Source organism: Alternaria alternata (assembly GCF_001642055.1).
Source record: "Alternaria alternata strain SRC1lrK2f unplaced genomic scaffold CC77scaffold_27, whole genome shotgun sequence".
NCBI lineage: Eukaryota > Fungi > Ascomycota > Dothideomycetes > Pleosporales > Pleosporaceae > Alternaria > Alternaria alternata.
The window spans coordinates 166,717-187,872 of NW_017306216.1; the positions used below are offsets into that span (position 1 = coordinate 166,717).

A 21,156-nucleotide genomic window follows, 5' to 3' on the forward strand; every position below is an offset into this window, starting at 1 on the left:
CGGGGAACCTTGGACGCAAGCGCACAACACCAGCCTCGTCTGTTACCAGAGGTATTGCGTCACCACGGGCACGATGATGGACGGGTGGACTTGTCCTCCTAGGTGGACTTTGTCACCGTACTGCTTCCGCCCTAGTTGAGAGACTGTGAGGCTGCACCGCGATCGTCCTTGCGTATGATCAGAAGACTACTGTAGAAGAATACTACCTAGGTATTCAGTTCCCTGTGTGATAGTCACGCCAGATCGCTACCTTGAACTTGTTCTTTCACTTGCCCGGGCTAGGTACCCACCACCCCGCGTCTCCCCCCGCACAAGTACTTGAACCGCCTGATAAATAAATTGGTCTCCCTCACTTGCACCCAGTCTTCTCCAACACACTGTGCGATTCTGACGGCAATATGTTCAAGCTTCTCATCGTGGCGGCTCTCGCTGCCGTGGGCGTCTCCCAGTACAGCCCGCCGCCATCTTTCGGCAACATGACCAACTCATCAACATTTATGAACCCGATCGTGCCCACTGGAGCAGACCCGTGAGTCAAGTCCTCCAGGTAAATACACGGGCCTTAGTCTCCTAACACCATCTAGCTGGATGTTCCGCCACGAAGACTACTACTACATGACCTACACCAACAACGTCAACATAACTCTCTGGCGCAGCAAATCCCTCACCGACTGGTCAACCGCAGAGTCTAAGACCATCTTCCAACCTCCGCCCGACCAACCCTATTCCACCGACCTCTGGGCCCCAGAAATCCATCAGATCGACAATGCCTGGTGGGTAATCTTCACCGCGGACCCCAACTTCGATTCTCCACCCCCAGAGACGGAAATGTGGTGTGAATACAACTGCCCCGCCGTAAACCACCGCATGTTTGTTGCCGTGGGCGAAGCTGATGATCCCTGGACGCCTGAGTACAGCTACCGCGGCCAACTCGAAACTTACGACCAGTTTGCGATTGACGGGACATACTTCCAACACGCTGGCCAATTGTACCACATCTACTCATGCTGGTACCACAAATACGACGGCTGGCCCGCGAACCTCTGCATCACCAAGCTGTCGGATCCATTAACCACCGTGTCACCTTTCTCCGAACGCCAAATCATTTCCGTGCCGGAGTACGCGTGGGAGAAAACACCCTTTGGACGGGCCTCTAATGATCGGCTCTCTTCAAACGAAGGGCCCCAGCAGTTGGTCAATCCAGTCACCAACCAAACCTTCCTCATCTACAGCGCCGCGCGGTCTGATAACCGTAACTACTGTCTCGGCCAGCTGGAGCTTGTAGGCGACGACCCGATGAACCCTAGTGACTGGCGCAAACATCCTTACCCCGTCTTCTACCAGAACCCTAGTGAAAAGGCGTATGGTGTTGGACACGCGTCATTTACTACTTCTCCAGACGGCACTGAGGATTGGATTGTGTATCATGGTATGGAGGATCCGACGAATGGGTGGAGCGCGCGTACGATTCGGGCGCAGAAGTTTGGCTGGAAAGAGGACGGGAGTCCGGATTTCCCTAAGCCGGGATACGGGCCGTATGAGGTGCCTAGTGGGCAGTAGATAGATGTGAGATATGGCGGATAGGTCTACAGGAATAAGAGGCATGCTGTTAGGGTGGGCGCGCGCTTCGATACTGCCCAACCTGCGCGTCTTGCATCTTTTGGGCAGGAGCGACCAGATGCAGTGCTGATCAGGCTCACGGATAATATTTCGCATGATGTCTCTCTTGTATACAGAGCATGGGTACTTGGATATCCTTGGAACCGTAGTGTCATCTTAATGATAATGATTATGATGAACTCTGACGACCACGCGCAGTGCAATATGTCCTTTGCGCAGTACGTGAAGAAGGCCTTACTATAACCCAGCGTTCCAAATCTTTGTGTTTCCTTGATGTGACCTGTTCAAATGCTGCGACTTGCGTGCTTTCGCGTTGCTCTTCCGACGCGTCTTCCCACCGATTAGCTGTACTTTCCGGAAGCAATGCGCGACCCACCACATCGCTTGAATCGACGTGATGAACGCATCTGTAGGGACTTCTGATGTCTCTGTACATATCCCGACGTGATTATGCGATTTTATCGGATCCCATTTCGTGTTGTGGTTGCCATGTGGTGAATATCATCAACAATCTGTATACATATTTTTCCAAATTAGAACTCAACACGTAACAAGTTCAAAAAATTCCAACGCCACCACATCATGTCCAATTTCCCTGAAACTTGAGGTACCAAGTCTTGTATACTATAAAAGTATGTCATATGAATTTTAGATCAACCAGACGTCGGAGTTGTTTGGAATGTGTAGGTCTGCGGAAGTGTCGTTCCGGTGCAGCCAAAGCACCAAAGCACGCATACTTTCTGACCAACAGCACACAACGCGCATTAGGAATGTACCACACGACGGAATCGATATTATATTCTCGTATATTCATTAGACACGAAAGACTACATATTTCCCAGCAATAGAACGTCGCGTTGAGCAGCCGTCAGACACAGCAAAGACATGACGTCATGCATCAAACTGCCATCTTTCAAAATGCCGTGTTCTCTCAAGTGGCAAACAGCGATGAGTCACGTCGTCTCCAGCTAGGCAGCAGCAACAGCGAGCTACAGAAACGACATGCTCATTGTGAAGGAGATGAAAGTCGGTCTGATTGACGTTGGACACTAGCACGACAAAAGGCGGAACAGCACATCATACCAAGTGGAGCCACCACCGCCATGACCACCGCGTTTAGACACAGAACTCAGACGCGTCGCGACGCAGCAGCAGGAGGGACATCACATTGCAAAAGATAGTAGATGAAGTTATTATGGTATCATTCCATGCAAATCAGAACCCTGACTGATATAACCCGTGAACTCCGAGCCTCACTGTACTATACAAAGGCTATGACCATTCCCACCAAGCACCGAAAGGAGCCGACCGTAGACTGAACAAGTCGTAACATGAAAACCGTGATGAAAAGCAAGAAGCGCGCTTAACCACCGAAACCGTACAGAGTACGTCCTTGACGCTTGAGAGCGTAGACAACGTCGAGGGAGGTGACGGTCTTGCGCTTGGCGTGCTCAGTGTATGTGACGGCGTCACGAATGACACCCTCGAGGAAGGTCTTGAGAACACCGCGGGTCTCCTCGTAGATCACTAGAGCTTGTTAGAGGGCGAGTGGAGAAGGCAGAGCGAGGAGACATACTGGCTGAGATACGCTTGACACCACCACGACGTGCGAGACGACGGATAGCGGGCTTTGTGATACCCTGGATGTTGTCACGAAGAATCTTGCGGTGGCGCTTGGCACCACCCTTTCCGAGACCCTTTCCACCTTTGCCGCGACCAGTCATATTGATGGTTGTTGGGGGAGTTGTTTTGGGGAGAGGTAAAGTTGGTTGAGTGAGAGAGTTGTAGAGTTGGTGAGGCTGGTAATGTGCTTGGATGATGAGAAAGATGGAGTGGGCGGCGGTCGTGTTTATGAGGCAGCGGGGCGCGTCCCAGAAGCGCGCCGGATCACACGTCCTGCCACCGCCAGATCAAACCGACGCACGGGCGCGCTTTTCAGATCAACGACCGTGCCCCTTCCCAATCGGGACGCGTGCGTAAGCGAGCCAATGGCGAATGCGCGCGCGACTTGTGGACTTTGGAGTTTTGAAGTTCCAGCTGCGCGCGCATTACCTGGTCGCTAGTTAGCAGTTGACTTTGGTGTTCGTAACTGCGCGCAACAAAGATTGATTTTCCAGGCAGCCGCCCGCCCCCCCATTTACCATATAAGCTGCGCCCGCCCACCCTCCTCCATCTCTCATCCACTCAACTCCACTCACCATCACAACAACCATCTCCATCACCCACCACAACCACATCTCCATCCTCATCTACCAACAACATGGCCCGCACTAAGCAGACCGCCCGCAAGTCCACTGGTGGCAAAGCCCCCCGCAAGCAGTTAGTCTAACCCTCAGCTCTGCCTTTCTCATCGCATCGCAACATACTAACATCACTTCAAGGCTCGCATCCAAGGCAGCTCGTAAGAGTGCGCCGTCTACCGGTGGTGTCAAGAAGCCTCACCGCTACAAGCCCGGAACCGTCGCTCTCCGTGAGATCCGTCGCTACCAGAAGTCGACTGAGCTCCTCATCCGCAAGCTGCCCTTCCAGCGTCTTGTCCGTGAGATTGCCCAGGACTTCAAGTCCGATCTCCGCTTCCAGTCCTCCGCCATCGGTGCTCTTCAGGAGTCCGTCGAGGCCTACCTCGTCTCCCTCTTCGAGGACACCAACCTCTGCGCCATCCACGCCAAGCGTGTCACCATCCAGAGCAAGGACATCCAGCTCGCCCGCCGCCTCCGTGGTGAGCGTGGTTAAGCTTCTCAACAACACATCGACACGACATGACAACTTCTTCGGGTCAGTGATTGGATTGGGTCTTTAGTGGTTAGGATATCAAGGCGTTTATAGGGTTTCATGGTTCACGGTCTTCAACTCGGTTTATGAGTGCACACGAGCGGTGCTGAGCATGTAGTATATCCAGGTTAATCAGTGATGGTCACTGGCGATATTATCTCGAAATCAACAGATTTCTACTTCACATTGCTTCCACTGATGGTGATGTCTTGCTTTGACTCTCATGCTTATCTCACATTCATTTCTTGGTGTTTTGATACGACGAGTATCCGCCTACGCCAATGGTCGCGATCCGGTCCTCATCCCGCAGTATGACGCCCATCGCAGCTAACAACGCGATCATCACGACCGGTCCCTTCCTGAGCGACACTAACATCAAAGACTACTATCATGTCCTTTGCATCACGTTGCGCAATCGCGCATCTCCATTTACTCGATCTAGTACAAACCACTAATTCACCATGACCTGGCAAACCGAACTCAACTCATGGCTGTCGCCACCCAGCGTGCAAACAGCAGAAACGCCCACTGTCGGCCAAAAGGCACCTCCAACACCAAAGCTAAACATACCTGCAAAAGACGGCAAGCCGACCATTATCAGTTTCCTCAGACACTGCGGCTGTCCTTTTGCAGAGAAGACGTTTTTGAATATGAGAGACATGGCAGCGGCGCACAGAGATGTGGACTGGGTGGCTGTGAGCCATAGCGAGCAAGGAGCGACGGAGAGGTGGTTGGCGGCACTTCCTGAGCCTGCGAAGAACACCCAACCCAACCTCCACGTCATTGTTGATGCTGAACGCGAGGTACATTGTGGCCGTACAAAGAAGCTATACAAGACGTATACACTGACCCGTTGCACTTTAGGCATATGGCGCATGGGGCTTGGGCATATCGTCCTTGTGGCATGTTCTCGGTAGTATACCCGGGACGACGAAACTCAAACAAGAGGGCATCAGCGTGCGAGCTACAGAGAGTGGCAGCAGGTGGCAGACGGCGGGCAATTTTGGGATAGACGGAGAGGGGATGGTGAAGTGGGCGAGGGTGGATCAAAGGGCGGATGATATGCCGGATTTCAAGCAGGGCCTTGATGCTGTGTTAGGTGGGAGGTTTGAGCAGGCGGGTGTTGCTGAGGCTATGCAGGGTTGATGGGAGATGGAGAGATTATGGCGGTGTATGAGAGTACTTGTCTATTATTTATGTTGTTGTGTGTGGTGCAGGTGCGGCGTATTGAATGGATGCTGCTGTTCATATGCTGGGTGCAGTGTGCTCGATGAGTTTGGGATGATAACGTAGGCACTCACGCATACTTCCAGTAACGATGAGAAGAGTGGGAAGTACTAGATTGCGTTTTTACTGTTTTACTTCCTGTACACACATTTTTCTATTCGCGTTTTGGTGTTTAATCACCCCTCGATTGGCCCGCCCGCCGATGACCTCACGAGTACACGCGAAAACGCGCCAGCACGCTCAGCGCGTCAAAGAGTCGCCACACACGCACGACCAGCACGTCGCGGCTAGATCATGGCATCATGGCGGCACCAACCACAAAGCTGACGTCGAATTACGCGAGCGAATATGGTTCCGATATCGACATCCAGTCTATCGCGACGCTGAGTGACTACGGCTCCGATATCGACATTGACGACGACACCATACTTGCAGACGCTTTCGACACGATAAGAGACGCGGCGCAAACCCAGAAGAGCGCAGTGCTGCCTAGCATTGAGTTTGAGGAGGGCGAACGAGAAGATGAAGAGCAGGATGTGGATGGCTTCGTGCAGGTACACAGACCCACGGTGCTGCGCGTTACCAAGGGCAAGAGAAGTGTCGACGCGGATACACAGAGGGACATACAGAGTTCGCCTATGCGAGAGCGGAAGGCGCTGGAAGTCGAGTACGACGAGAGATCGCGACGGGCGTGGAGTGGTACGTCGACCAAGAAACCCATAGTAGGAGACATGTCGTATGAACTGACAACTAACAGCGCCTAGTTCCTCACGAACAACCAACCACTCCACCTTCACCTTTGCAATTCCAACCTAAGCGCAGCGCATCGCAAGCTACTGCCGCCGCTGAAACCGACACCCGTCCGCCCCTCGAGCGTTTCCGAACGAAACCCAAGAAATGTCTCTCGGTGACCGATCTCGTCTCCCCGGCTTGGTGCGAATTACAGTACTTTTACACGCTCAGTAAATTCGGAAGGAAGCCACGAACACAGGCTATGAAGACTGGTAGCAAGATCCACCAAACGCTCGAAGACCAAGTCCACACAACGGTGCCGGTGCAGGTTGAAAGCAAAGAAGATGGATTTGGACTGAGGATGTGGAATGCGATTTCTGGGCTGAGGTGTTTGAGGGAGATGGGATTGACGAGAGAACTGGAAGTCTGGGGTGTGATTGAGGGACAGGTTGTTAACGGGGTTATCGATGAGATCAGTTATGTTTGTCCCGACGCGGAATTTGAGCAAGAGGTTGAGAGGGTGAGGGCAGAGAAGAATGGTGGTATTGTTCCTTTGCCACCGAATCAGCCCAGCATCTCAGACGCCTTTGCCAAAGCCTCTGGGAAACCGTCTTCATCCGACCCGTTGCCCTCCACACCAGATCCCTCAGATCGCCAAATCTACATTGCAGATGTAAAGACCCGCTCTGCGAAATCTCTCCCAACCGGTGCGAGTCTACGCCCTACATGGATGCAACTCATGCTCTACCGCAAACTCCTCGAATCCCTCTCTTTAAACACCGTGGATGCGGAGACTGTCCTGCAGCGCTACAGTCTCGACCCACTTGCGCCTTTTACGCAAACCTTTTTGGGTGAAATCTCTTCCATAGGTCCGCACGGGAACCCAGAGTCCGAAGCGACAAATTACCCAAATCTACTCTCACTATGGAGTCTGCTCGTCACAGAGATGCAAGAAACGTTTCCAAGGGGAAGCTTGAGCCCGATACTACGGGCGGAGTTTCGGTACGCAAAGACGGGAGATGTGCTTGGTAGTCGGCTTACGGTGTACGAGCCCGAAGTCATTGATGCGTATGTTGGGAGTGAGATGGCTTGGTGGAAAGGTGCGAGGGAGGCCAAGGGTGTGGAGATTGAGGAGGCGTTTAAATGTCGGATATGCGATTTTGCTGAGTCGTGTACGTGGAGGAAGACGAAGGTTGAGGAGGCTGTGGAGAAGAGTAGGCTTCGGAGGGAGGGGAAGGCGAAAGCTGTTGTTTGAGGAGGATGGGTTTGGTAGGGTGTGTGTGTGTGTTGGTGTTGTGATGGTATGGTAACGTAGTGACGATGTTCATGAATACCGATATTGCTTGATGATGTAATGAATTCTTATCCTGCATGAATATGGGGGCTATCCTTCTGCATGTCTGGGTGAGTGGGAGAGGTGGAGAAGAGGATGCCGGAGGTCTTGTTTGGTAGTATTGACTGAGAATGAAAAGAATACGTCGCATTTAAGTCTGACTATTGATTAGCTGGTTTTCCGCAATGGCTGTGGCATAGGTGCTTTGGTGTGCGATGCAGTTGCAGTTTGGGGAGTGTTAATCGTCTTCAGATCTCTAGCAAGAGGTGATGTAATATAGTTCGACCAACCATACCTCAGTAGACGTCTCGTTGCTTACACTATATGTGACTGAGAAAAGCTCAACGCAATCACATAGCCTCCGCCTTACATTCCATCAGCGACCCCTAACTTTTCCGCTACACTAATAAAACCCTTACTGCCCTCTTCCAATCCAATCCACAGATCTACCCAGCCCGCCTCCCTCGCCTCCTTGATCTCCTCTTCAGTCCAATCTTCCTCCCCAGCCCTCTCCACGTAAACAGTCTTCAGACCGTTTCCATGTGCAGCTTTGAGATCAGGTAGATGCGCAGCCACCATAACACACTCCTTAGGTTCCAAACCAAGTTTCTCCGCCGCCCCAAGATATACTTCCGGCGCAGGTTTGTAAGTGCCGAACATCTCAGCCGAGAAGATGTGTATAAAAGGTATCCCACTGTACGCACGGAGATCTGTAAGAAGACTCACATTCCCGTTCGAAAGCATGGCTGTTGCAAATCGTTTGTTGAGTAACTCAACGCCGGCGGCAGAATCTTCCCAAGGGACTAATTGGTGCCAGACTAAGTTCAGAGCAAGAATCTCCTCGTCATTCCACAGGCCATCAAGCTCCCATTCCGTGATAAGCTGGTTCAACGCGCTCAAGTGGTGGTCGTCGACTGATTTCCACGGGATTGAGGGGTCAGCGGCTAGTTGTTTTGTGAAAATCTTGTAACTGTTTCGCCATTGCTGGGCGAACTTCCCCCAGTGCTCATCTGTCATTTCCGATGCTCGCAACCGTAATTTAGATGCCAATGATGCGGTTGCTGAGTTGAGCGACTTGTGGGCTGCGAGGGAAAGCGCACTAGTGACGGTCGCGCGCCAGTTGACGCAGGTACCGAATACATCGAAGAATAGTGCGCGTGGTGGAGGGGACAGAGACATGGTTATGCTGGTAAACTGCTGTGTAGAGGCTAGAGGTAGTAGTCTCTGCGGGCTGCAGTCTACTTGGCTGATGGTTGAAGGCATGGGGTTATGTACGTCATCGGGAATATGCACGGAGTAAGAATGTCCGTAATACATCTCACAGAGTCGAGGGCGTCTGGAACCCACTCACGGTTTTTCATATCGAATAGGACGAAGTTAGGCTGCATCTATCTAGCTACGCGATCTGAGTAGCTTCAGAGTTGAGTCTTCACGAAGCAGTCGTGCGTCAAAGCTTAATGTCTAGCCTCCCAGCCACCTCCGCATCTCGACATTCTTCACACCAAGCTCTCTACCACAACCGGCACGAATGTCACATATGAAGGGACCTACGATAAGGAGAAGTTAGAACTCACTTGACATCATTCGTAAGTCGATGCGCTTACAGTCAGCATCCGACCAGGCGGGATGCCGTCCCCAGCCGTGCCCAGGTGTTAGCACCCCGCTAGCGCTTTGCGGGGAGCTCCAGGGCTTGGGGTAGTCCGAGCCATCTCCTTCCGAGGTCAGCATCGTCGGTCCCCTTGGACCGATCGGCAAAGTCTAAAAGATCAATGCTCATGACGCCCATATGCTCTTCGCGAAGAGCAACTCGTGCTTTACTGCATTCACCATCTCCAAGTTCAGCGTACCGCCATTTGCTTCCCTTTCAGCTTGTCGCCCACACGTCTGTGCTAGCTTCGCCACTGCATCTAGCAGACTGCTTTCATCACATAGTCAATTAACATCATCCATCCGGATTGACAAGATGCCTCAAGAGCACATCCAGGATCAGGTCTACGCGGCCTCCATCAACAACCCCGAGCAGTTCTGGCAGCGTCAAGCGAACAACCTATACTGGCATAAGAGGCCGTCTACAGCGTTCCAAAGGAGCACCAAGCACTTAAAGAAGAGCAATGTGTCACATGAGCACTGGGAATGGTTTGCCGATGGTGAGATTTCAACAACATACAACTGTGTGGACCGCCATGTGGCAAACGGTAACGGCGAGAGGGTCGCGATTTGCTGGGATAGTCCAGTGACTGGTCAGAAAGAGCAGTACACATATCAGCAGCTTTTGCAAGAAGTAGAGACACTGGCAGGTGTGTTGAGGGAAGAGGGAGTCAAGAAAGGCGATGTCGTATTGATTTACATGCCGATGATACCAGCTGCGCTGTTTGCGATGCTCGCTATCGCCAGGCTTGGAGCTATACATGCGGTTGTGTTTGGTGGCTTCTCGCCGGCGGCACTGGCCCAGCGGATCGAGGCAAGTCGCCCTGTCGCGATCATGACGGCTTCTTGTGGGATTGAAGGAGCCAAGAAGCCCACCGAGTACAAATCGATGATTGAAGGCGCCGTTCACAAGAGTAGCTTCAAGCCATTCAAGACGATTGTTTGGCAGAGAGAGCAGCTAAGATGGGATCCGATAGTCAAAGAGGAGGGTCAAAGAAACTGGCAACGACTGGTCAAGAGCGCGAAGAATAGAGGTTTGAAGGCAGATGCTGTGCCTGTTAGAAGCGGCGACGGACTGTACATCATTTACACGTCGGGTACTACCGGGCTACCAAAGGGTGTTGTTCGCTCAGCAGGGGGTCACGCTGTTGGACTGAACTTTTCCATCAAGTACCTGTTCGGAGTCCATGGTCCAGGCGACGTTATGTTCACGGCAAGCGATATCGGTTGGGTTGTTGGGCACTCTTACATTGTCTACGCTCCACTGCTAGCTGGTGCTACTACTGTGCTTTTCGAGGGCAAACCCGTCGGAACCCCCGATGCGAGCACATTCTGGCGCGTCATCGAAGACTACAAAGTGACGACCATGTTCACCGCTCCCACAGCTCTACGCGCAATTCGCAGGGACGACGGTGACAATGAGTTTTTCGAGGAAAGAGGGCAAAAGGGTGCCCTGAAGACACTCAGGGCGCTTTTCCTGGCAGGAGAAAGGAGCGAACCGAGTATCATCCAGATGTACCAGAAACTGCTAACAAAGCACTGCGCTCCAGGTGCCATGGTTGTAGACAACTGGTGGTCTTCCGAATCTGGCTCACCTATCTCAGGCATCGCACTCAGCGCCTCTGCTGGGTTGGATTTCTCTTCGCAGGAGCGACCTGCGCCGCTCCCGATTAAGCCTGGCTCAGCTGGAAAGGCTATGCCTGGGTTTGATGTACGTATTGTGGATGACTCAGGCAAAGAGGTGAAGAGAGGCGAGATGGGCAATATCGTCATGGCGATACCACTTGCTCCAACGGCTTTTACTACGCTCTGGGAAGACGAAGAACGCTTCTACAAGGGCTATATGAAGAGGTTCGATGGGAAGTGGATTGACACTGGCGATGCTGGTATGATTGACGAGGAGGGATACATCTCAATCATGGCAAGGGCAGATGATGTGATTAATGTTGCGGCACACCGCTTCAGTACAGGTATTTTACGTCTCACTTGATGGGCTGTGGAAATAGACTGACCAGTACTAGGCGCCATCGAGCAAGCTATCACGACCCATACCTCCATCGCAGAAGCAGCTGTAGTCGGCATCCCCGACGCTTTGAAAGGTCACCTTCCCTTCGCCTTCATCACACTATCCGCTCACGCACATTCCGAGTCCGCTGTGGCAGACGACAAACTCTTCGCCGAAGTTCAACGCCTAGTACGTGAGCAGATTGGTGCAATTGCAAGTCTCGGCGGCATCATACAAGGCAAAGGGATGATACCGAAGACTAGGAGCGGCAAGACGCTGAGGAGAGTGCTGCGTGAGCTGTTGGAGAATGCTACGCATGGAGAGTTTGACAAGGAAGTCAGTGTTCCAAGTACGATTGAAGATAGGCAGGCTGTTGATGTTGTGAGGGAGAAGGTTAGGGAGTATTTCAAGGTCAAGGGGAAGGATCTGCACAAGGCCACGGAGGCGAGGGCGAAGTTGTAGGAGATGGGATGTGGACTGTTAGCAAGGAATTGCTGTTGTAGAGGTAATGTGAACTGTGTTAGCGATTAGTTGTTATAGCGTCTTGAATGTACACATTGAGCAAACATCTATCATTGTTGCGCTTTCGCTCTTTTGTAAGTCTTCTAGGGATCCCAGCCATGTAGGCTACACTATCTCTCACCAGCTGGGCGCATATCAACATTCTCCTCAATATTGCTACGAGCCGTTTGCATAGCAGCCACTTCGTATTTGCTGGCTCGTTACCGGATGAATGAGTGGAGTCGGAACCGGCGAGCAGCGGCCCGTCCCCCGAAAATCGTGTTACACGAAGCGGCCGTTCAACGCTCGACGCCAAACGCCCCAGCGGTTAATCTCGCATCATGGCCAAACCAACAAACAACTGGCGAAGTCCAGCTGAAAAGCAGGGGAAAAGGATACCGTTTCCGTCACGGCAGCGTGTTGTTGGCCCCACCCCGAACACGTGCGCGCATGGTGCTGCGGGCGATGGCCCAACCGCCGGACTGCGCTCCTGCAACTTCCCGGGGCTGACATACATGGAGCTCTGTGCTGAGCTGCGACCTTCCCGCCCATCTGGGAGCTTGACACTTCATCAGCGCATATATCAAGGCATTCCCTGAGTCGCATCGTCTGGTCGGCGAGTGAGCCTCGTCACCGTCGCGTTGGCTCGTCCTGTCATCTCAGGTTGTGCCTCACGCCGAGTCTACAAGCTTTCTTACCGGCAGAATAGTTGTTGCATGGTCACCAATCGATACGGTAACGGCAGCAAGGCGTCTTACACGAGATAGCAGGCCGCGCCGCCCGTCGGTCGCGGAGGTGGCTCGTATTTGCCAGAGACGTGCCGGAGACGACATGTGTTGGTGCAGTGATCCCGCCGGCTCGGCAGAATATTAACAAGCAGTAGCAGTGAGCCAAGCGACTATCGGCTACACGCTGTTGCGGCTTGGGGTCCTGTTCCCCGAAGCACCATCCCTTCAAGGCCAGGACTGACCAGGACTGAAACCCTGGCGCAAAACTGCCCATCCATCCCATAGCTCGCCCTGCAATGTCCAAACATGCTTTACATGTTGTTGCAACACGGCCCATGCTTGATGTGTCCCTTGGTGTGGCTGGAATGTTGCAGCGATGGGGGTTGTTGCTGTTAAAGAGCGGGCTATCGATGGCTCGGCGTCTTTCTTGTTCCTACAGAGTCGATGGTGCATGTGTAGTGGCCTGCGCGCTCCCTCCCTCCCCAATGACACCCCCAAGGGGGTCCCCGTTAGCAGCCCTAGTATAGTCCTAGGGCCTGCCGCCTGCGCTTGCGCGCACTGAGACGACGGCAGCTCCTCTGGCCGTTGTGCATCATTGACTTGCAGGCAACATGGCACAATGTGACGGCCGCACACAGCAGAGAGACCAGGCTTCCAGGACTTGGGAAGGGCGGGGCCACGGCGTCGTCGGGTTATATGTATACACAGCAGCCAGCCACGGGCCCGGGTCGGCGAGGCGGTCTTTTGTGCTTCTGGCGGTGCGTTCCTTGGCTGTTTCTCGTCTGAATGGCCTGGACAGGACTAGGCGAATCCTGGTGTCTGGCAGCCCCCAGTGCTGCAGCGCCGTCGCCCAAAGGCCCAAGGTGCCAACCTCGACGCAGCGTAAAAACCCCGGCCGCCCATGTCGACTAATCGCGCGTTTCTTTTGACCTCCCTCATCCATCACGCCGCTATCGTTGCCCCCGTCCACGCCGCTGCTTGCTCATCCCACGTCGCCCGCGTCCATGCAACGGAGCCCCGATAGTAGACGCTGATTGATAGGTGATGCTCCGGACTCAGACTCTTGCACCTTTCTAGTTCCCTTGCCGCATCTGTGCATTGCCAAATCCAAGTCGACCATCTTCACGTGGGGACACGAGCCACTGGAGCGAGAACCCTGACCAAGCAAGCCTGCCACACCTTACCTCGCCCAACTTTCTCTCCATCATCATCTCGACTCGACCACCGTCGGACCACGCCCAGCCTCTCTCTCTCTTCCCCCCTTGCCATCAGCCGCACCACCTCCCCGCTCACTCCTGCCGCCGTTTCTGCGTCGGCCCTGCTGCACAGGCCACGCTTCCGTCTCGACGTCTGCGTGTGCAACCATTGTCCTCACCACCGACGCCACCCCCGATCGATTCTGAAGCGCCTGCAGCTCCCCGTCGACACGCGCACCTGTTGTTGTTGCTGCTGCTGTGTGATTGTGGACCGCCGTCTGGAACCACGACATCGACGCTGATTCTGGCCGCGCCTCCCCCCCTTCTTCGTCTCACCCCCCTTCTGGACCGACACCACTGCTCCCAACCTAAGCTGTGAGCCCGCTGGTCAGCTGCGAATTCACTGCAGAACACGAGGCGACTCTCTGCGACTACGTGGCGAGCTCCGCTTGCATAGCACGACGCCCTTGATCTGTGCCCTGTCCGCCGCATCCGCGCACTAGACACGACCTGCATTGACGAGGCCGACTCTGACCTCCTACCGACACCATGGCGGGGAAGATGACGCTGTACAAGCTGGTGGTGCTGGGCGATGGCGGTGTAGGAAAAACTGCCCTGACCATACAGGTAGCCCTTCCCCCAACCTTCCCCCCCTTTCCCCTCCCCGATCTGTTGACATGGCTGACCGCCGCTAGTTGTGCTTGAACCACTTTGTTGAAACCTACGACCCCACCATCGAAGACTCGTACCGCAAGCAGGTGCAGATTGACGGCCAGTCCTGCATGCTCGAAGTCCTCGACACGGCTGGCCAAGAAGAATACATTGCCCTGCGGGACCAATGGATACGCGACGGCGAAGGCTTCGTACTCGTTTACAGCATCTCATCACGTTCTTCCTTTGCTCGCATACAGCGTTTCCACAGCCAAATACAGCGCGTCAAGGAGACGGCCATGGCTGGTTCGCCCACCTACCCCGGCTCGCCCATCAGCGCATCCGCACCCATGTTCGGCCAAGCCCCTGTGATGCTGGTTGGAAACAAATGCGACCGTGTCACCGAACGCGAAGTCTCGACCCAAGAGGGACAAGCACTCGCAAAGGAACTTGGCTGCGACTTCGTCGAGGCATCCGCCAAAAACTGCGTCAACGTCGAGAAGGCCTTCTTTGACGTCGTTCGACAGCTCCGACGGCAACGACAAGGCAGTGGACGTTCCCCTACAGACAGGAAAGAACCTCGAGCACGTACCGGCTACCACGAGAAGGACCGCACAAGAGGAGCTGGTGACCGTCGTACACGAGGTGCTGGCATGACTGGAGGCAACAAACGCGGCAAAGACAAACCGAAGTGCGTGATTCTATGAGCTTCAAGCTTGATACCCCTTCGGTCCAACGACCGATACGCTTTCCGATATACATATTTGGATTTACTGCACAACAACAGGCTACGACACATCGCGTTGTCGTTGGCCTACATCACTGATAGAAAGCACTCAACAAGGCGTCGGCATATGAGCGGCGTTTGCATCGATGGTCTCACTTTGGTTTTGCATGAGACCCATGGAGTATCTGGAGTACTACGAACATTAGCCTATTCTTATTTCCTTAACGACCGAGATCTGCGCAGCACTGAGATCTTGCATGACACTGTACGGCTGATTTGATTAGTGGGCTAGGGCTGGCGGTTTGGTTGCAAAAGAGGCAACAATATCTTGACAATCTGGAAGACGGTACCGTGGTAGCATGTGTTTATTGTTAGCGCATGGCATTTGGAAATCTCAAAACCTGGAATAAGGACGGAAAAGTCATATGGGTTCAGTTTGGGTACTACATTCTTCTATAACGCCCCCCCGAGATACCTTTCGAATTCAACGTCTTATCTTTTTTTTGGTAGTCAGCTTGCCTCCCCCCGCCTTGTTCGTCTTCTCTCTCCTTCACATGAGTGATCTTCATCATTTAGTCCCAGATAGTCAGTCCCCGATGTTCCGGTACCTTACCACAGGAAATCCTTCCCCACAAAGAAACCGACCCGACTCCGGCAATGAGGACATATGGAACCCCCGAAAGTGCTCTTCCACGCGAGCGGCAAGCGGGGATTGGAGTATTTGCAATTAATGTGCCAGCTCACTAGCCAATCGCTCTACTTCCTCGAAACCGACAGATGAATTAAAGATGACACACGCGCAGCTGGACTATTTGCGGCAGACGGAGACTTTGTGAAATACGGAGAGGCTATTCCTTCCTTCTTGCCTGCCCCTGCTGTTGCGTGCGTGCGTTGCGGCAAGCGGGACAACGGTTCAATTGCAAATATCCATTGGCATAAAGTATTGGCGACGGACATCCCAGCAACGTACGTACACGCGCGGGCGAATGCAAGCAGGCTGGGGTAGCTCCAGGTACACAACCAAGAACATGCATGACGAAAAAAAATTCGCCACCCGCCGTGAGCCTGCATGCAATCAAAGCTGGTTTCTGCTCATTACGCTGTTGGTGGTGGGAAGAGGAGAGGTCGGGGCATTTTTTTCTGGCATTCAACCTGTCAAGTTGGGCAGCATTGCATACTGCGGGTCATCAAAGAGACCCTGCAAGTCCCCCGAGACGGCAAGGCTAGCGACATTCCATCACCCCATGTGCACTGGCAGTTACGACTGATAATCGGGCGATTCTTTCTGATGCTTACCGAGAGGCAGATGTTGTGCTTGTTAAATGGAGTTCACAAGCTTGACTATCGCTCTGTTTCGTTGGCTTCAAAAGATGATCATGCCTTGATTTTCTTTTCGATGATTTCAGCAATGGTCTTATAACATCGAGATGAGTCATTATGAGTTTGACGCCGTTTGTGCCAATGTGCACTCTGTCAGGTCGAGTACAAGTAGACTGTACAAGTCGGCCACTACCAGCGCTCATACTCGGGATGATCCCATCTTGCGCAACTCAGGCTTGAGGCAACAACTTAACAGGAGAGACTGCGGTCATTTCGTCGTCAGGCTTTGACGCGTCGTTGCTGGTTTCAGAAGTTTGAGAGGGTCTGGTACCCTTTTTTTTCTTGAACCTGTGCAAACCGCTGCGGGGTCTTGAGAAAGCAGCACACACACGCTACCATACCAGCCTTAACCACGTAAGCCGAGAATGTCACTTGTACAGCTGTTATTCCCAATTAACCACGGAAATCAACTAACATGTGGTTTGAAGGTTCCCAATACCGGACCAATCGCGTATTGCGAGCATGAGTCCCCTGGATATGGATATCGACCTGATGGGTGCCCAGCCCGCGCTGTTCAAGCTTTATACCCAACTAGCCTTCATGTTTCCGCTGTCGGAGTCAGAAGAGGGGCAACCGTCACATCACCAGGTTACCTCGACCATGACTGCTGGATTGGCAGAGCTAGCAGCAAACTTCCCTTGGGTTGCTGGTCAAGTCGTAAACATAAACCCTGATACTGAGGCTGTGCCCCATTACAAGATTCGGCCGTACGAACCGGTGCCGCAGCTAGTCGTACGAGATTACACTGGAGATGCCGAGATACCCAGTTTTGATCTGATGCACCAAAAGGGATTCCCGATGAGTGTGTTGGGTGAGCATGTTTGGGCGCCGTGTCCTACTTTGGCTGCTATGGGATTCGACCCGAAGAGAGCCTCGGGGGCTTCTGATGAGCCTGCTCCAGTGATGCTTGTGCAGATTAATTATGTACGTGGTGGGCTGGTGCTTTGTGTTAATATGCAACACAATGTGTGCGACATGATGGGCCAGGCGGCTGTTTTGAGCTGGCTGTCCCAGGCGTGTCGGAGCGAGCATTTTACTGAAAATGAGCTTGGGATTGGTAATATGACGAGAGTAGGTATTGTCCCGCTCATTGAAGATGAAGGCTGGACGCCTGGGCCTAAGCTGCAGAATCAGCTGTTTCCTCCTTTACCTCCCACTGTTGACAAGGAAGTGGATAACACTGTCGAGCGGAAGAGTCCAGAACCACCTAGCAAGTGTGCTTGGACGTATTTCGACTTCTCAGCCGAGTCATTGGAATCGTTGAAGGGGCTTGCGACTACCTCTCTTCCTCAAGATTTCACCAGCTTCATATCGACCGACGATGCTCTCTCCGCTTTCATCTTCCTCTCTGTTCTGCGCACAAGGCACTCCCGTCTGCATCCGGATGCCTCGGTGACATTTGCACGGGCTGTTGATGCTAGACGCTATCTGGACATACATCCTGACTATCCTGGCGTACTGCAAAACATGGCATACACTAGCTATCCTCAGGAGTCCTTACTTTCCACTCCGCTGGGTCATATCGCCGCCAAGATGAGGCAGGCAGTCGATCCCTTAGCGTCAGATGTTGCATACCGGACTCGCTCTCTGGTCACCTTCTTATCCCAATCGCCAGACAACGCGACGAAAACGAGTTTTACAGCTACCCTCAATATGAGCGTTGACATTGCGCTTAGCTCGTGGACAAAAGTACCCGCTTATGAGTGGGACTTTGGGTTGAGGTTGGGCTCTCCAGTTGCTGTTAGACGGCCGGGCTTTGTGCCTGTGGAGTCGCTTATGTATCTGATGCCTAGGAGTCGGGAGGGGAGTGTAGCTGTTGCGATGTGCCTGCGAGAGGAAGACCTGCAACACCTCTTGCGGGACGAGGAGTGGAAGAGGTTTGCTAGATATATTGGTTGACTTTGAAGGAACCCGTTTCGGACTCTCTTTCATACTCGATACACCTTTATGCTTCGCCATATCCTTTTTCCTCGTATCATCCGGGATTAAATTCCCCCAGGCAAACGTTTCGCCATACAGAGGCAGTGGAGTAATAGCGTTGCCTTTTTCGCTAAGAAAGTTGGACTTGGTAACCTGCTCTAGCTTTGCAATGTTGCTGGACTTGATGGCAACGACTCTATACAAACAGACGTCTCGACCTGCAATTTGTGCTTTCCGTCATAGTTTTGATGTTATCGTAGGGTCTGGCCCAAGGTTGTTGACTTCTTCTACACTGTCGTGAACGACGCGGGTACTTCTATGTCATAGACCAGTCAGCTGAGAAAGCCACCCCAACCTTTCAGTGAAGAGAAGTAGGAGATTGAGGGAGCGCGACCTACCTCAAATACTCCTTACCGTATTCATTCGGGGACCAGGGAGATCCGAGGAATGAAATCTCCTCACGGAGAGAGTGTACTATTCTGGAGCATGTCTTGAAATGAGAATTAACAACAACGAAAGGAACCGGTGTTCAAGCAGCTGGTCACGACTTCTTCATTTCTCGCTGTCAAAAAACTTCCTACAAAACCCTATCCAGCTGTCCCCTCACTCATCCAAGACAGCTGAAACCACATATCGCTCTACTCACAAACAACGTCAAAACTCGGAACATTCGCGTGCTCGATTACCGTCTGCGAACAATCAGACTCGATATCAGAGCTCAACACATCGACAATTCGTTCGAGACTGCAACTGTCGTCGCGGTACAGATAGACTGAGCACCCTGAGCTGATGTTGCCTCTTATGTAGGACCCAAATGAGCCGTTTCGGATGCCTTTGGTACATCCTTGAGATGAGGTGCCGTTGTAGGTGTCAGTCGCACCGGTGCATCGCGAGGTGCTTTGGTAGACGCTGAAGGACCACTCTACTTCCGAGTCTTGGCGTGCAGATAGAGGTGAGGCAGTGGCCACGGAGGAGATGGCGAGGAGTGAGATGAGGATGGGAGTTGACGGTGTGAGCATCTTGGCGGCCTTTTCTGAAAATCTAGGGATACTTGAAAGATTTGTAGGAGAAATTTGGTCTGGAGAAACGGTCAGAAAAGTCAATGGTACTCGGAGGCTGTCATCTGAATACTTATGAGGGTGTGATAATCTTAGCTTACCGCTTCGTCTTGGGTATGTTGAATTTTGACAAGTGAAGTCGCCTGAAAGATGTGGGAGGTATCTTATATACCTGATGATAGATGAGTGAGATCATCCAAAACGTAGCATAGCTCGTAGTAAGACATTTTGATATCTGCCGACCTACCTCCACATGCAAGGAAGGCTATTCCCGCGGTGTCTTAGAGCTGGAGCGCATGATCCTACAGCTCAGTGTTCTTGCATCAGATTACGCCTGATCCTGATTGTCCAGTATAAGACGATGGATACACTAGGATGTGACAAGTCTCTTGGACCCGAATCAGAGTTGAACAAGCATATGCTGAATTATAGCCACCTAACTCATTGTAGACAGAGTACCGAGCCTGTGTACGAACCCCAATAAGGCGCACCATGCTATGGCTGACCGAAACCGCGCCGACTCAATCGTCATAATGTCGGATAACGCCATCCGATGCCGTTGTCTCAAAATGGCCATCACCGCCACAAAACTGAACCTTGACATTGAGCGTAGCCAACGCAGATTTAAAGTCCGATCTGACCATGATGCGAGCAGGATTCCCGGGATTACGTGAGAGTTCACCATCTTTTGTTGTTACCAAGAGACAGGTCTTGTCTTTCAAGGTCTGCTGATCCAGGATGACGAGCTCGTAGGGGGCGATGCCGTCTCTCTGGCGATCCAGGTGCTGCGCTGCCCATCCGATAATGTCTTCCGCGCTCCAATCTAGGAATGGCGTTGAGAGGTCCTCAGAAATGGGTGTGGAGATGTAGCTAGTGATTTGAGATAAGTCTTGTGTATCGACGAGAACAGCTGTGCGATTTGTCAGTCAAGAGTTCCGTGGTTGCAGGTCCATGACCCAAGGACGACTCTTCCGTTCTGCATACCCAGGCCTTCGACATCCTCTACATCCGGCACTCCATGGCTCAGCGTGACGAATTCTTCCAGCATCTGTTGACTTGTTAGCGCCACAATTCCTTCAATACCTGTTATGCCCATCCATGGGAACACATCAGCTTACCTGTCTCGGGATACTGGCATTGCAGAAGATGGGAATAGCATCCTTGAGTTTCTCCGACATTTTCGCAGTCTCAAAAGTTGTGTTTTTAGCCGTGGATTAAGTATGTGTCGAACTGGGTGCCGTATGACAGCGTTGGGGCTGGGGTCATATTATATACTGCCCGGTGTTAGATTTACATAGTACCTAGGTAGCTGACAGTATGACGTACCTCGCTTACGTCCTGTGCCACTGATCCAGCATGCCATGGTCCCCGGCTGACAGGCACCTTGATCAATCCAGCAGTGTGCGAACAGGGCGTAATCTGGAACTCCGTCAGTGTTACCTTGGGGCTATGAACTTGCAACATTTGCAAATCCATGGGTAACCTAGCATTACCCACGCTTAGCAACATGCAAGCTATGTCGAGATACGCCCACGACAACCTACTCAAGATCCTTTGAACATAAAAGGCCTTTAGTATCTAAATAATGTACTGATAACTTTGAGTGAACAAACCTCGATTGACAATTCTCCTTTCTACCATCCTACGCTACTTATCAAG

At 52.5% G+C, this 21,156-nt stretch overlaps 11 protein-coding genes across 11 annotated transcripts; 7 read left to right on the forward strand and 4 right to left on the reverse strand.

Annotated features, from left to right (window-relative positions):
• The first annotated feature begins 6 nt into the window (after positions 1-6).
• CC77DRAFT_1025203 (Arabinanase/levansucrase/invertase) lies at positions 7-1,766 on the forward strand. The gene is made up of 2 exons (XM_018526021.1): positions 7-529; positions 585-1,766. Exons 1-2 carry the CDS (start codon positions 399-401, stop codon positions 1,558-1,560), a joined length of 1,107 nt encoding a protein of 368 aa, XP_018380549.1. The 5' UTR covers positions 7-398; the 3' UTR covers positions 1,561-1,766.
• Positions 1,767-2,841: 1,075 nt separating this feature from the next.
• On the reverse strand, positions 2,842-3,430 carry CC77DRAFT_1025204 (histone-fold-containing protein). The gene is made up of 2 exons (XM_018526022.1): positions 3,197-3,430; positions 2,842-3,147 (listed from the first exon to the last, which is right to left on the reverse strand). The coding sequence occupies exons 1-2, from the start codon at positions 3,342-3,344 to the stop codon at positions 2,984-2,986; spliced, it is 312 nt and encodes a 103-aa protein (XP_018380550.1). The 5' UTR covers positions 3,345-3,430; the 3' UTR covers positions 2,842-2,983.
• A 368-nt stretch (positions 3,431-3,798) lies between these two features.
• CC77DRAFT_1025205 (histone-fold-containing protein) lies at positions 3,799-4,555 on the forward strand. The gene is made up of 2 exons (XM_018526023.1): positions 3,799-3,939; positions 4,002-4,555. Exons 1-2 carry the CDS (start codon positions 3,881-3,883, stop codon positions 4,351-4,353), a joined length of 411 nt encoding a protein of 136 aa, XP_018380551.1. The 5' UTR covers positions 3,799-3,880; the 3' UTR covers positions 4,354-4,555.
• On the forward strand, positions 4,455-5,737 carry CC77DRAFT_1025206 (hypothetical protein). Its single transcript, XM_018526024.1, has 2 exons — positions 4,455-5,195; positions 5,257-5,737. Exons 1-2 carry the CDS (start codon positions 4,854-4,856, stop codon positions 5,536-5,538), a joined length of 624 nt encoding a protein of 207 aa, XP_018380552.1. The 5' UTR covers positions 4,455-4,853; the 3' UTR covers positions 5,539-5,737.
• A 184-nt stretch (positions 5,738-5,921) lies between these two features.
• CC77DRAFT_947407 (hypothetical protein) lies at positions 5,922-7,606 on the forward strand (the record flags this gene model as incomplete). Its single annotated transcript, XM_018535140.1, has 2 exons — positions 5,922-6,318; positions 6,384-7,606. 2 exons carry the CDS (start codon positions 5,922-5,924, stop codon positions 7,604-7,606), a joined length of 1,620 nt encoding a protein of 539 aa, XP_018380553.1.
• A 319-nt stretch (positions 7,607-7,925) lies between these two features.
• CC77DRAFT_1025208 (haloacid dehalogenase) lies at positions 7,926-9,255 on the reverse strand. The gene has a single exon (XM_018526025.1). It carries the CDS (start codon positions 8,861-8,863, stop codon positions 8,051-8,053), a length of 813 nt encoding a protein of 270 aa, XP_018380554.1. The 5' UTR covers positions 8,864-9,255; the 3' UTR covers positions 7,926-8,050.
• Positions 9,256-9,647: 392 nt separating this feature from the next.
• CC77DRAFT_947345 (acetyl-CoA synthetase-like protein) lies at positions 9,648-11,798 on the forward strand (the record flags this gene model as incomplete). Its single annotated transcript, XM_018535136.1, has 2 exons — positions 9,648-11,301; positions 11,353-11,798. 2 exons carry the CDS (start codon positions 9,648-9,650, stop codon positions 11,796-11,798), a joined length of 2,100 nt encoding a protein of 699 aa, XP_018380555.1.
• Positions 11,799-14,310: 2,512 nt separating this feature from the next.
• Positions 14,311-15,119, forward strand: CC77DRAFT_947106 (ras-domain-containing protein; the record flags this gene model as incomplete). The annotated part of the gene is made up of 2 exons (XM_018535121.1): positions 14,311-14,388; positions 14,457-15,119. The coding sequence occupies 2 exons, from the start codon at positions 14,311-14,313 to the stop codon at positions 15,117-15,119; spliced, it is 741 nt and encodes a 246-aa protein (XP_018380556.1).
• A 1,614-nt stretch (positions 15,120-16,733) lies between these two features.
• Positions 16,734-18,748, forward strand: CC77DRAFT_481365 (hypothetical protein). The gene is made up of 2 exons (XM_018531839.1): positions 16,734-16,873; positions 16,948-18,748. The coding sequence occupies exon 2, from the start codon at positions 16,982-16,984 to the stop codon at positions 18,416-18,418; it is 1,437 nt and encodes a 478-aa protein (XP_018380557.1). The 5' UTR covers positions 16,734-16,873; positions 16,948-16,981; the 3' UTR covers positions 18,419-18,748.
• CC77DRAFT_481654 (hypothetical protein) lies at positions 18,707-19,775 on the reverse strand. Its single transcript, XM_018531841.1, has 4 exons — positions 19,745-19,775; positions 19,571-19,669; positions 18,838-19,517; positions 18,707-18,755 (listed from the first exon to the last, which is right to left on the reverse strand). Exon 3 carries the CDS (start codon positions 19,456-19,458, stop codon positions 19,078-19,080), a length of 381 nt encoding a protein of 126 aa, XP_018380558.1. The 5' UTR covers positions 19,459-19,517; positions 19,571-19,669; positions 19,745-19,775; the 3' UTR covers positions 18,707-18,755; positions 18,838-19,077.
• On the reverse strand, positions 19,776-21,152 carry CC77DRAFT_481207 (hypothetical protein). The gene is made up of 6 exons (XM_018531838.1): positions 21,111-21,152; positions 20,824-20,916; positions 20,616-20,771; positions 20,482-20,545; positions 19,939-20,407; positions 19,776-19,885 (listed from the first exon to the last, which is right to left on the reverse strand). The coding sequence occupies exons 3-5, from the start codon at positions 20,673-20,675 to the stop codon at positions 20,019-20,021; spliced, it is 513 nt and encodes a 170-aa protein (XP_018380559.1). The 5' UTR covers positions 20,676-20,771; positions 20,824-20,916; positions 21,111-21,152; the 3' UTR covers positions 19,776-19,885; positions 19,939-20,018.
• Between the last annotated feature and the right edge of the window lie 4 nt (positions 21,153-21,156).

Excerpts from the sequence above, each read along its gene's own strand:
- CC77DRAFT_481207 (XM_018531838.1), bottom strand. The coding sequence starts at position 20,675 with ATGTCGGAGAAACTCAAGGATGCTATTCCCATCTTCTGCAATGCCAGT. Across the intron at positions 20,546-20,615 it reads ATGCCAGTATCCCGAGACAG|ATGCTGGAAGAATTCGTCAC; the intron begins GTAAGCTGATGT and ends ACAAGTCAACAG. Across the intron at positions 20,408-20,481 it reads AGAGGATGTCGAAGGCCTGG|CTGTTCTCGTCGATACACAA; the intron begins GTATGCAGAACG and ends CAAATCGCACAG.
- CC77DRAFT_1025208 (XM_018526025.1), bottom strand. The coding sequence starts at position 8,863 with ATGTCTCTGTCCCCTCCACCACGCGCACTATTCTTCGATGTATTCGGT.
- CC77DRAFT_1025205 (XM_018526023.1), top strand. The coding sequence starts at position 3,881 with ATGGCCCGCACTAAGCAGACCGCCCGCAAGTCCACTGGTGGCAAAGCC. Across the intron at positions 3,940-4,001 it reads GGCAAAGCCCCCCGCAAGCA|GCTCGCATCCAAGGCAGCTC; the intron begins GTTAGTCTAACC and ends CATCACTTCAAG.
- CC77DRAFT_1025203 (XM_018526021.1), top strand. The coding sequence starts at position 399 with ATGTTCAAGCTTCTCATCGTGGCGGCTCTCGCTGCCGTGGGCGTCTCC. Across the intron at positions 530-584 it reads GTGCCCACTGGAGCAGACCC|CTGGATGTTCCGCCACGAAG; the intron begins GTGAGTCAAGTC and ends AACACCATCTAG.
- CC77DRAFT_481365 (XM_018531839.1), top strand. The coding sequence starts at position 16,982 with ATGAGTCCCCTGGATATGGATATCGACCTGATGGGTGCCCAGCCCGCG.
- CC77DRAFT_1025204 (XM_018526022.1), bottom strand. The coding sequence starts at position 3,344 with ATGACTGGTCGCGGCAAAGGTGGAAAGGGTCTCGGAAAGGGTGGTGCC. Across the intron at positions 3,148-3,196 it reads TGTCAAGCGTATCTCAGCCA|TGATCTACGAGGAGACCCGC; the intron begins GTATGTCTCCTC and ends AACAAGCTCTAG.
- CC77DRAFT_481654 (XM_018531841.1), bottom strand. The coding sequence starts at position 19,458 with ATGCTCACACCGTCAACTCCCATCCTCATCTCACTCCTCGCCATCTCC.
- CC77DRAFT_1025206 (XM_018526024.1), top strand. The coding sequence starts at position 4,854 with ATGACCTGGCAAACCGAACTCAACTCATGGCTGTCGCCACCCAGCGTG. Across the intron at positions 5,196-5,256 it reads TTGTTGATGCTGAACGCGAG|GCATATGGCGCATGGGGCTT; the intron begins GTACATTGTGGC and ends GTTGCACTTTAG.